This window comes from Hippopotamus amphibius, chromosome 8 (assembly GCF_030028045.1).
Source record: "Hippopotamus amphibius kiboko isolate mHipAmp2 chromosome 8, mHipAmp2.hap2, whole genome shotgun sequence".
NCBI classification, from domain to species: Eukaryota; Metazoa; Chordata; class Mammalia; order Artiodactyla; family Hippopotamidae; genus Hippopotamus; species Hippopotamus amphibius.
In genome coordinates, this window is record NC_080193.1 from 129,710,440 (window position 1) to 129,723,118 (window position 12,679).

Genomic DNA, 12,679 nt, shown 5'->3' on the forward strand with positions numbered 1-12,679 from the left:
CGAGCCACAATTACTGAGCCTGTTTGCCACAACTACTGAAACCCTCGTGCCTAGAGCCTGTGCTCTGCAACAGGAGAAGCCACTGTAATGAGAAGCCCGCACACCGCAAGGAAGAGTAATCCCTGCTCACCACAACTAGAGGAAGCCTGTGTGCAGCAACGAAGACCCAATGCAGCCAAAAATAAATAAATAAATAAATAAATAAATAAATAAATAATAAAATCTTTTTTTAAAAAATAAATAAAATAAAATAAAATAAACAAACTTTAAAAAAATTTCCCCATTGAAAAACAAACATAAAAAACCTGGGAAAGAGACTTTCAGAACAACACCTACAATTTCTTGTCTGGACAAATTGTAACACACACAAATTGCTTCCAAAATAACTTTTATTACTACATAAAAACAAATCAAGAAAAAATAGATGCATATTTTTTCTACAAAATTATAAAATATTCAGGCTATTTAATATTTTTACATAAATGTGTTGAGATAAAAAGGTAAATTTAAACATAGAAATCTTTTCCCCTTAAAGTTTTCAAGTACCTTGTAGGGGTTAAAGAATAGTTTTCTTTCTTCTATACTTTCCCATCTGTAGCTGTAAGACATAGCAGTTACAGTTTTCTGTCAGAGTTATCTAAAAAAGGACATACAAAGATAAAAATTCCAACATGTTGCAATAAAATTAGCAAAAAGCTTTACTTCAGGCTTTCAGATTTGGCAGTTGTGGTCAACCAGTATTGTGTTGGAATTTCCAACTCAGCAGGGAAAAGAACTTAATTAAAAACAAGACATCCTCTTTATTTTGTACTTCAGAAAACAGAGTCACTTGTCAATATTCCTTAAAAAGTGCCATTACCTTCTTTGTCATATGACCATAAGGTCTGAGATGCTGTTTCTAATCCACACAGTTTAAATGAAACCACGAGAGGAAAGGGAAGAAGGTACTTTGGAGGGTGGATTCAGTTTGACACAAGGAGCACAGGAAGCTGTACACTTTTGATAACATTAATTCAAAAAGTATATTCGAGTTTCTCAATAAACGCTTTAAGACAAAAGGCTTTAGTGTTGATTTAGATGAATGTTAAAATAAAGCTTTTTTTTTCTCTAAAATTAGATTATGGGGTAAGCCAAGCCAGACTACCTGCAGATGATGTAAGCTATAATTACTTGGGAAGATTTCAATCACTGTTTTGGAATTGATACCTAAGGCTTTCTTTTCCCCTGTTCTTTTTGTGGGCTTTTAAATGAGATATTTTGGGGGGAGATGCTTTAGGCAGGAAATACCAGCTTTTGAAAGATAAAGGTACGATTATCATTAAAATAAAAAGGCCATTAAAAGAAGAGAAAGGTTTTCTAGATATATTTTACTATGCATTGTTTTCATAAAGGTTGAGAAAAAGAAAAGAAGTTCCTATGATATCTGTAAGATTACCCTCACATTAGCCCACAAGAGGGATAAAATAAAGGGCTTAGATGATAAGTGTTCAGATACTTCTCAATGCAGCAGAATAGTCTAGTGCCAAATCCACAATTAACTTTTCACTAATAACCTCTTTCTTGGCCTATATGAAAGGGGATGGCAGCTTCAATTCTTGGCACCGTCACTAATCCCTCCCCCCTAAAAAACCCTGGGATTTTGGGCAGCTCTATGTAATGAAACATCCGGTTACCAGAATATGTTTGTGTGTGATGATGCAATTACTCTTTCCACTTAGCACTCCAATTGTAGCCTGCTCTACTTATACTGAATTTATGTGTCTAGTACACGCCAGGCATTGGGCTGGGCACTGGGGATCCTTGTGACACTATTGCCATTTCTGGAAATAGAATTAGTAAGAAGAAAACAGTTTTAGTAAGGGACTCTTGAGTGGTTATCGTGAAGCTTCAGGGATGTGATGGAGTATAGTTCGTACTCAGTCTATGGAAGTAATTGCCAGTTACCCTGAAAGAAAATTCACTAAGCACCCAAAATTTTAAGTTTATTTGGTGTAAACTATATGGTTTAAAATTACAGGGAAACAAAAAATCAACCCCCAAATGAAAAGCAACATTTCAGCATAGGCTCCACTCCAGGTTTTAAGTCAGTCCAGAGCCTAGACAGAGGTGTCATGCATGAAAATCATCATCTCTGAGTCTTAATTCACTACTGAGAACCCAAAGCACAAAATGTCCCCTAAAATTCCACCCAAATCAGGAAGGACCCTAGCTTTTGCCCTTGGGGAAGGGCAGACCATGAAGTCCATCTCTCCTATCTCCAAACCCAAAGCTGTTCAGCAGCTAAGACCTTAGAGAACAAAAAGTATAACTGATCAACTTTGAAAGCTATGGAAGTTCTTGCCTAAACCTTTCTTTGTTACCAAGACCCAATTTTAAGATCCAAGGGGCATCAAGGTAAGCCATGGCTTGTTGGCAGTGGCAGGGTGCCTGTGATGAGTTTCCAGGTAAGGGTACGCCCTTTTCCTTGGTTATTTGGGGAACACAACCAGACAGTAAATTTTAACAACTCTACTACATTCCACCAAAAGAGGTTTATCCAGGGGTGGGTCAAGACAGGTATAAATTAGCATATAACAGAAAAAAAGGCATAGTGAAGGGGTTAGGATCGTGGACATACCCGAGGTGCCAAACAGCCAGGTTTCGAATTTCAGTGTCACCACTTATGAGCTATGTGACCTTTGGGCAAGCTATTAACCTCTCCAAGCCCCAGATCTCTCATCTGTAAAATGGAGCTTTTAATGGTGCCTATCTGCAAAAGTTTTGTCTGGGGATTGAATGAAATAAAGTGCTTAGAATAGTGTCTGGCACTTAGGAAGTTCCATGTTTAAAAAACCCAGAAACTTGGGGAAAAGTGCTCTTTGAGGTTTGTAGAGCAGTTTATACTGCTTAAGCATTCAGGCATATTCTCATTCTAATTAGGTTTAGAATCTGGATCATAAAGTACACCAAACCCAAGGAAGCCTTGGGATTAAGTTAGTTTTGGAAAAACTTCCAGGTCTGACCACAGGAGATCTTCTGGCTACCTATGGCCCCATCACTGCTCCAAAATGCCCTAATATGAACCCTGGTTTCCACGGCCAATCTAAGGACAAACCAGCTGGGGAGGGAGCAAAGGACAGGCACAGGGAAAAGGGAACCGGTTACTTCTCTAAATGTTTTTCTGTGCTCTACTCTGTAGCATTAACCCTCTCCCTGATATTCATGATCTGATTCCAAAACTTTACAACTGAACTCCCAGAATTAACAGAAAATGACTGCATGACAAGAGGCCAGGGCAGCTGCCAGTTTATCAAATTTACCAACCGATAGACACATTTTGATCACGTGTTCTATACAAGGCGCTGTGATAAATGCTTTGGTCCTCAACAAGAGAGAGGTAATATAACCACAGTTTATATCCACTGTTATTTACATTGATCATCTCCCTTCCAATTCAGGTAAGCTCATAGGCCTTAATCAATAAAATGCTTTCAAGGAATCCTACTTTATGATTAGAATAAATATTGACTCTGTGGAGCTCAATTATCTTATGGCTAAATAGCAGAAGCTAAACTGTAGAGCTAGTTTCTTAAATTGAAGTTATATGACTACATCTCTACTCCATTTTACATGGTGGATCTCTGTCCACCTTCATCAAGGGTGACGTTTCTTTTCCTCGCTGCTGCTTCACTGTTTAACTCTGAATCTGATTTGTCCATGTTGCCAAAGTTCATTGCCATGGAACCTTCCACTCCCTCTGGAGAGCCTCCATTTGGCTGAAGAAGGACAGAATTTGGTTCTTTAGGACGTTTCCATTGTGGTCTGGTGACTATCCAAAAAATGAGAGCCCCAAACACCAGAATCAGAAGGCCGAGGGTATTTGTGAAAACACCTTCTGGTGGGAATGTACTGTATGCAGGATTTTTCCTACAAAAAAGGAGAGAGTGTGTATAGGGTGATATAGCAACATGCCAAACAGTCCTGAATTTATCTGCTCAAAATGCACACTGGTACAGCTTCAATGTAAATTCCCTTAAAGCTTGATATTAAGAAGAAATTTAAGTTATGCTAAAATTCACTAAATGGATCAGTATGAAATTGTTAAAAACTATAAGTATGAAAATAATATGGCATCTAAAACACCTGTATCACTTAAAATCAAAAAAAGGATGATACAAAAATGTAGGTATATCATAATTACAGTTAACAGAAAAACATGACCTTCGAAACAATTGAAAAGGCATGCATAACTTCAATAGTTGTTTTGTAAGAGTAATATAATTTGTTGGACTGTTTGCTTTTTCTTCCAAGCATTATTAATGCTATATAACATGTATAATATAATACACTTTTAAAAATAAATATTTAAAGTTTTTATTTTCAACATTTAAAAAATTTTGTTACATTTATATTTGTTCAGTGAACAAGTATTTAACATTCTGTAGCTTAAGAATTGCAATTAGGAAAACTATGCAACTTACAGGGCAAAAATCAGTTTCTCTGTCACTCCCATAAGTACTGTTGCAATTACTGTTCCAAAGATGAGAAGTCCAGAATAAACATGTATGGGCATGAGAAGTGCTCGGAGAGAAAGTGGAGCCCAAGGAAGCAGAAAGACAAAAAAACCTAGGAGAAGCTAAACATCAAAAAGGACAAAGGTTATCAATTAATTGTTTCAACTAATTTTAAATTTATTATTATAGAAGCAATATGTGCAAAATAAGAAAACATTTCGTATAGAACCGACAGCATAAAATGAAAAGTTTCCCCATTCCAGTTCCACTCAAAAGTGATACCTACTATCACTTTCTCAAGTATGCTTCCAGAAAATTTCTATGACTAAACAAGCACGTGTGTGTGTGTGTGTGTGTGTGTGTGTGTGTGTGTGTGTGTGTGTGTCTGTGTGTGTTTAAAGAGAGAGTGAGTCAGACATAGAAAACAAACTTATGGTTACCAAAGCGGAAAGGGCAGGGGAGGAATAAATTAGGAGGTTGGGATTACAATATACACACTACTATACATAAAACAGATAAACAACAAGGACCTACTGTATAGCACAGGGAACTGTACTCAATATCTTGTAATAACATATAATGGAAAAAATCTAAAAAAGAATATATTTACGTGTGTGTGTATATATAGATCTATCTATCTATATTTCTGAATCACTTTGCTGTACAACTGAAACGAATACAACATTGTAAATCAACTATATTTCAATAAAAATTTTTTAAGCAAGAGAGAGAGGGAGAGAGAGGAAGAGTTTTTTAAAGTATAAGTGGGATTTTACTATACATATTTGTTCTGCATATTGTTTTTTCCCTTGATAGTATATCTTGGAGATCTTTTCCTATCAACACATATTTATCTAGTTTATTCTTTTTAATGACTAATATTCTATTTTAAGACTAATGTAAATTATTTCCAGTGTTTTGCTATCATTAACAAGGCTACAGTGAACATTCTGATACTTACTTGTTTTTATCAATTTCCTTAAGGTTGCCAGGTAAGAAGGGGAGTAAAAGATTTTTAAGTCACTAAATCTAAACACAATAGGACACATTTATTCAGTTCAACCTAAAAAACCATGTGGAAAAAACCTGGCAATTTTGTTTTATGAGGAAGAAATGAGCTCTGCAGAAAATTCTCTCCATTTCCTTGATAATTAAATCCCTAGTGGGATGCTTCTCTGCAGAGAAGACAAGATTCTTACATAAACTAAAGTCTGTTAATGCTTGCACAATTTTGTTTTGTTGCCCCACACCCCCGCCCATTAAGTAATCTCTTCCCTGGAAAATAAAGATGACTTAGTGACCATTGAGTTACTGAGTTTAAAGGGACTTTTTTTGAGGTATCTCTTTGGGATCTACCACTCTAACAAAACAACTATGAGAAGAGAGGAGAATGAGGAGAAACACTAGCATCACTGTTCATTTTTCCTGATTGAGATCAAAGGACTCATGGAGGACAGCGAGGAATGAACACAGAAGGAGTGGGATGCCCTAAAACACATTTAGAATCAACTTAAAGGTAACAGTAATGAATGGAAAGTAACTGAAAATGCATGCGATAGGCTGGTTTGCATATTTTATTGTCCATTAATACCACAAATGCCTGAATATATTAAAAATGGTACAGAGAGTCCCCCTTGGTTGTTCAGAGTGTTCCTGATTCTCCTTCAGTGATCTTTAGTGATTCTTTCCGTATCAAAGGGAAAGCATCCTGATGTACAGGTTGTGCTTTCTATACAAAAATGGGGCTCACGTGAGTGACTGCCAAGGATTTAGCACAAATATATTTCTATGAGTAAGTCACCATATGTCTTCTGTGACATATATTTACATATATGCATGGAAATATATTTTTTTCCATATTCCTGTTCTCTTACCTCTTCTATTCCTAAGAATATTCTTATTGTTTTGAATGATTCTTACTGTTTTCTCTTATTTCTTTCAGGATTTATCATATGTGTCTCTTGTGTAATCCCATAAAGCTCAATGATCTTAGTAGATGGGACATTAGAAATTTGCTTACAGGACCCCAGCACGATTTAACTCCCCTAAATCTTATTTTCACCATGAAAAATTTTTTTCAGCAACAGAAAATTACTTTTAAAAGAGAAGGAAAAAATTACAGAATGCTTAACTTTGATTAAGTGTTCCAAATTATGCAATTTTATAATAACATAAAAATTTATAATTTATATTAATCATTCTTTATTTCCTTTTAACCATCTTAGCCTTACCATCTTACAAGAAATATGGCAACTTAAAACCTAGTAGACCGAATATTACAAAATCTCTAAGTCCCTTTAAGTCAGTGTTTCTTGAAGTGTTCATAGAAGTGTTCATATAAGACCTGCATCAGAAAGTCTTATAGTGTTTATTTAAAGAGATCCCTGGGCCACATTCAAATCTGTTAAATCAGAATTTCTGGAAGTAGGGTTCAGGAATCTGCATTTTGATGGAATGCCAGGATGATTCTTATGACATGTTGCGGTCTGAAGACCACTGCTTTTAATTCACTCAAATTAGTTCAGAGATCTGGGTTATGTGCATTCTGGAAAATCCCTAAAAGTGAAGGCAGTAGAATCTTCTGTTAACCTCAGTCTACAAACACTTATTAAGTGCAAACGAAGTGCTCCAGTGTTTAGGAACCATCACCTACAGAAAAGTCTTCTTCACCACAATGGAGTTCTTAGAAGAGCTAAAGAAAAGTAAAATCTCATTTAAAAAGTTATTATTTAGATATGAAAGTGAAGATGAAATATAATCCTAAATATGCTTGAAAAATTTTCTTAGCTATATATTCATGGGCATAATAAAAGCCTAAAGGAAATAAAACAAAATATAATGATATATCTAGATTATGGTGTTATCAATGATTTGGGGATTTTTCTTTTTATTTTTCTGATTTTATACAATTTTAAATAAATGCATATTACTTTTATAAGTAGAAATAGATGATGAAAGTTTACTTTTAAAGTTCCCGTGTTAAATATCTGGGCTTGTCTCAGTCAATTATTATTGTCCTATAAAGACACAAATGTATTTACTATGCCAGTTTTATCTCACTTTATGAAATTGATGTTTTAAAAATATATATGTGTAAACTTGTAGACATAACAAAAGCTTTTATTCGCAAAAGTCATTAATGAGACCAGGAAACATTTGCTGAGCTAGCTTTTGTATTAGGTATGATTTGCTTTTTTTTTTAAGGGTAGTAGTGGACTTAATGAGCAACCAAGTGATTTACAGATTATTATGGAGGCTCCTCTCAGCGCCTCTTCACTTTTCTGCTATTGTATACACAGTCAGCAGGGATTCAACCAACTGCAGATGGAAACTATTTTTTAAAAATTCCAGAAATTTCCAAAAAGCAAAACTTGAATTTGTCAGACAATTTTTACATAGCATGTACATTGTGTTAGGTATTATAAGTAACCTAGAGATGATTTAAAGTATACAGGAGGATGTGCATAGGTTATATGCAAATACTATACCATTTTATATAAAGGACTTGAGCATCCACAGATTTTGGTATCCACAGGGGTCCTGGAACCAATCCCCTGTCGTGGATATCAAAGGACAACTATATTCACTCACTCCTTCATTTAAACCATGTATTTCTGGGCCACATCCCTAGAGTTTCTGACTCAGTAGGTTTGGAGTGGAGCCTGTGGATCTATATTTCTAACTTCCCTGGTGAGGCTAAACCTGACCCCAACCCTAACCCCTCTGACCACAGACCTCATGACTCCAGGTCTTGATCTGACTTCCTTTATCCTCTATACCATATGAGAGCTCTCCTAGAACACTCTATACCCACCTGATCTACCAAACATTCCATGACCTGTCCTCCCCTATATGCTTCATGAGGGCAGAGAGCATGTCTCTTTGGGCCTATGCTTGTCTTGTGGAACAATGTATTCCCCACAACCTAGACAGGTATCTGATACATAATAGGTATTTAACTCTGTTAAATAAATGGATGGATTTATGAATAAAATTTCAATGGCATAAAATGCATATTCTCAACCTTGAAGGTGTCTATGATCTATAGTTTAAATGAAAAATTCTATCTTCAGGTCATAAAGGAGCCTACCACAAGACTTACACTTCTAATAACAACAGCTGACTTGTGTCATCCCAGTATGCTAAGCCCTAGGCTGAGCCTTTCCATGCATTATTTGTCTTTGGTTCTTATGATGTTGCGAAGGACATATGAAAGTCTTAATTTCTAGGTGGACAAACTAAGTCCAGAAAAGTTCAATAGCATGTACAAGGTCACAAACTACAAATGAATGAAACTGATTCAAACTGAGGTCTTCTTGATTCCAAGTGCTGTGTTCTTAAATACTACCAGCTCTCTGGATCTGAGCAAGGAAGAAGCCAGGGACCACATTTTTTCCCGCTAAACAAAAGTCATAAAGTTGTGACATGACATTTCTAAGTCTAGTTAGCACACAAATAAAACAACAGGAGATAAGAATCTGAATATTTCAGAGAGCAAAAGAGAATCTTGAAACAATTAAAAATGTTTTCAATTCACCCAAGTTTAATATTAGAAAAATCTAATGATGTAATTGACTACATTAACAGATTAAAGAGGAAAAACCATGTTCATCTCAACACACACAAAAAATATTCAATAAAATTCTATATCCATTCATGATTTCAAAAGAAAAACCATCTCACAAACTAGAATAAGAGGAAATGTGAAGCATCTGTACTGAATAGTGAAATATTATAAGTATTCTCTTTAAAATAAGAGCAATTCAAAGATTCTTATCTCTACTTCCATTCTATACCTCATAAATACTTCTAAACACTCCTATATACTTCAACACTTCTATACTCTTCAATTCCACTGGCTAGGATGAGGAGGAAAAGATATATGACAAAACTGGCAGTGTGGATAAGTGGCAAAGACAGGGACAATTCAATACATGGTGCTGGGGAAAAAGTTTATCAATATGGAAAAAAATGAAGTTAGATAACATCACATCATGAACTAAGTTAATTCTAGATGAAATAAGCACTTAAGTATCAAAGATAACACTTTAAGTCATCAAAACAAAAAATAATAACCTTAAAGGAAAAGATGATTAATTTGTTTCATTAAAATTGAGAATTTCGGGACTTCCCTGGTGTTGCAGGGGTTAAGAATCCACCTGCCAATGCAGGGGACACGGGTTCAAGCCCTGAGCCAGGAAGATTCCACAACTAAGCCCGTAAGCCACAACTACTGAGCCTTTGGTGCCACAACTACTGAAGCCCACACACCTAAAGCCCGTGCTCCGCAACAAGAGAAGCCACTGCAATAAGAAGCCCGTACACCACAACCAAGAGTAGCCCAGGCTTGCCATAACTAGAGAAAGCCTATGCACAACAATGAAGACCCAACACAGCCAATAAATAAAGAAATAAACTTATTTTTTTAAATTAAAAAAAATTTTTTTTAATTAAAAAAAATTTTGACAAATAGAAAAAAATTTCTATTTGTCAAAAAATACAACAAAAGAGAAAATACAAACTTCAAAAGCTTGAAGATGTATGCAGTACATATAAATGAAAAGGAATTTGACACAGAACACCTACAAATCTTTAAGAAAAAGGAAAACAAACTCATTTTTTAAATGGACAAAAGGCATGAACAGGTATTTTTTTAGAGATGAACCATGAGTAACCAGTGAAATAAACCAAAAAACCACAAGAAGATATCACTTGATGTCCATTAGTTTGGCAACATTTAAAAAGTTTGAAGAGGATGCATGTTGGCAAGGATGTGCTACATGGGAACTCTTATTTGCTGCTGCCAGGACTTGGGAAGATAAGCTGATGTTACTTTTTTAGACTGAGTGTATAACTGCACTCGTAAGTATACTGCCAAAGAAACCTTTCCATATGAGGGCCGAGAGATGTATATATGAATGTTCAATGCAGCACTGTTTGTAACGGAAAACAACTGAAAATTGCCCAAATGTCTTATAGCAGGAAGATAGATAAGTAAATTTGTGGCATATTTATACAGTGGAATACAAAAGTAAAAATGAATAAACTACAGCTAGAGGAATCAATACAGTTGAATCAGTAGAATGAAAAAAAGTTGTAATAGAATACTTAGGATAGTGTTTTTAAAAAGTAAAAAATAAAAATTAAACAACATATTGTTTGGGAATTTACAGTTTGTGGTAAAATTATAAAGAGGAACAGGAATGAGAGAAAAAACTTCTGGAGAATGGTTATCTCCAGGGGTTGGGATAGGTAGAAAGATGTGGGATCAAGTAGGGGGTGAGGAGGAGTTCTATGTTTTCTAATTTAGGTTGGATGGTGGAATCACGAGAGTTTATTGTGATTCACGACTTCTACATACACACAATGGTTTGCTATTTTTTAAAAATTCCCCAGAGGCTATATCTCACAAGTAGAAAAAATGTCTACAACTTGAAATGCTTTGCAATTCATAGACAAACACAAGGGAGGGTGAAGAATTTTCAGCTTGTTTTGGTTGTACTGCTTTGTTGTTAGCTCCCTTTCTTTCCTCCTTCTTTTATTTATTGAAACAACCTAGACACCAGCTTCATTTGGCAGGTAAACCCTGACTTTACATAATGGTTAAACCAAACCTCAACAGTGCTAATGTAATCTCTTCACAATCTTAGATCCCGACAATCTCTCCCATGCTCTTCATCCTCTGTGGTAGGTTTGTTTCTTGAGTTGGTTGGGAGGAGTGCAAATTGACCGCACAAACACGGATGAACAGTCTGCACGCAATTATACTTTGCAATTGAAGTGCGCAACAGTTGTGGCTGTGTAAGCCAGCAGCCAGCAGGCTGCTGCAGCTGCTCCAAGAGAGGGTGGGACCTCCTGTTCTCCACCCACAAGTGGCAGCTCCAAGAACCTCCACTTAGGGAGAATTCGTCCTGATCCACAAAGAGAAAGTGCTTCCATTTTTTATTTCTAACTTAAGAAATATGACAGGCACATCTCTGTCAAAGCACGTTTTTGTGGCTCGTGAAGTTTTACAACTAAGAATAGGCAGGAATCTTTGTAAATCTTAATAAGAAAGGGGCTTAGTTCCTATCAGAAGTGAAGAAAGCACGCTTAGAATTGATTTCTTTCCATGGAGAAAGGAAATATTCTTTCATTTAATTTCTTCCTGAGAACATCTGGGTGACCTGTCACTTCTACAGAGAAGTAATGCAAATAACTTAAAAACAGCTTGGATGCAACAAAGCAATAAAGATGGAACATAGTCATCTTTCCCAGAAGAGGAACAGGAAATGGTTCATCTGGTTCCTAAACAAACAACCAGAAGACACCATGCATGACATGAATATTCACAACCTGACGTGAGGGGACACCATTTGCTTATTTAGTTTTAAAAATTATATGTATATGATTTTTTTGTAACATGTGATTTACTTATATTTGAAACAAAAGAGCCACATGTTCAAGCAAGAAAAACAGGATATATTTAAAAATTTAACACCACCCCCCCAACCACCAAACAATTCCACCAAACCCACAATGATATTCTGGTATATTCTCCCATAACTTTCTTTACCCATCTGTACATAAATGCTTTTTTCCTTTCATTCTTTCCTTTTTTCCCACCAAAATGACACTTTGCTATATATTTTACTCTTCAGTATTTTTTACACTGAAGAACATATGCTTTCACTCTTGGTCAGTAGACATAGCTACATTCTTTGTAATAGCTGTATAATATTCAACATGGATTTACCACAAATTATTTAACCATTCCCTAATGATGGACAGTTAGGTTGCTTCCCGTTTCCTGTAAACATTGCTGCACTAAAAATCCTTTTCTGAGTTCCTTCTATGGCAGTATTGTATTTCCGCTCTCCCCAAATGTGGGATTGCTGGGTTAAAGAGTAAGTGTGTGTATGGGCATGTGTGTGTGTGTGTGTATGTATTTTAATTTTTATTAGAGTATAGTTGATTTACAATGTTGTGAAAGAGTAAGTATATTTTTTAAAAAAAGATATTAAACTACTTCCCTAATTTGGTGGCAATTCACTTTCCCACCAGCAGTGTGGGAGAGCACCCTTACCTCACATCTATGCCAGCAGTGGGTATCACTACTGTTGTTCTGTCAGTCTCATGGGGGAAAAGATATTTTAGTGTTGTTTTAACTTACGTTTCCTTAACTTCTTAGTGAGGTTGGACATTTT

The 12,679-nt window shown here is 35.7% G+C and overlaps 1 protein-coding gene across 2 annotated transcripts in view; it reads right to left on the reverse strand.

The window, feature by feature from the left end:
• Positions 1-377: 377 nt before the first annotated feature.
• The window catches only part of LOC130858575 (plasma membrane ascorbate-dependent reductase CYBRD1), a 32,743-nt gene continuing 20,441 nt past the window's right edge, over positions 378-12,679 (reverse strand). Inside the window, exons 3-4 of one of the 2 annotated variants that reach the window (XM_057745272.1) lie at positions 4,461-4,615; positions 378-3,906 (exon numbers count right to left, since the gene is read on the reverse strand). In XM_057745272.1, coding sequence (XP_057601255.1) covers positions 3,606-3,906; positions 4,461-4,615 — 456 coding nt within the window. In that variant the 3' untranslated portion in view covers positions 378-3,605. The remainder of the gene's footprint in view (positions 3,907-4,460; positions 4,616-12,679) is intronic. The other variant, XM_057745273.1, reaches the window with a different exon arrangement.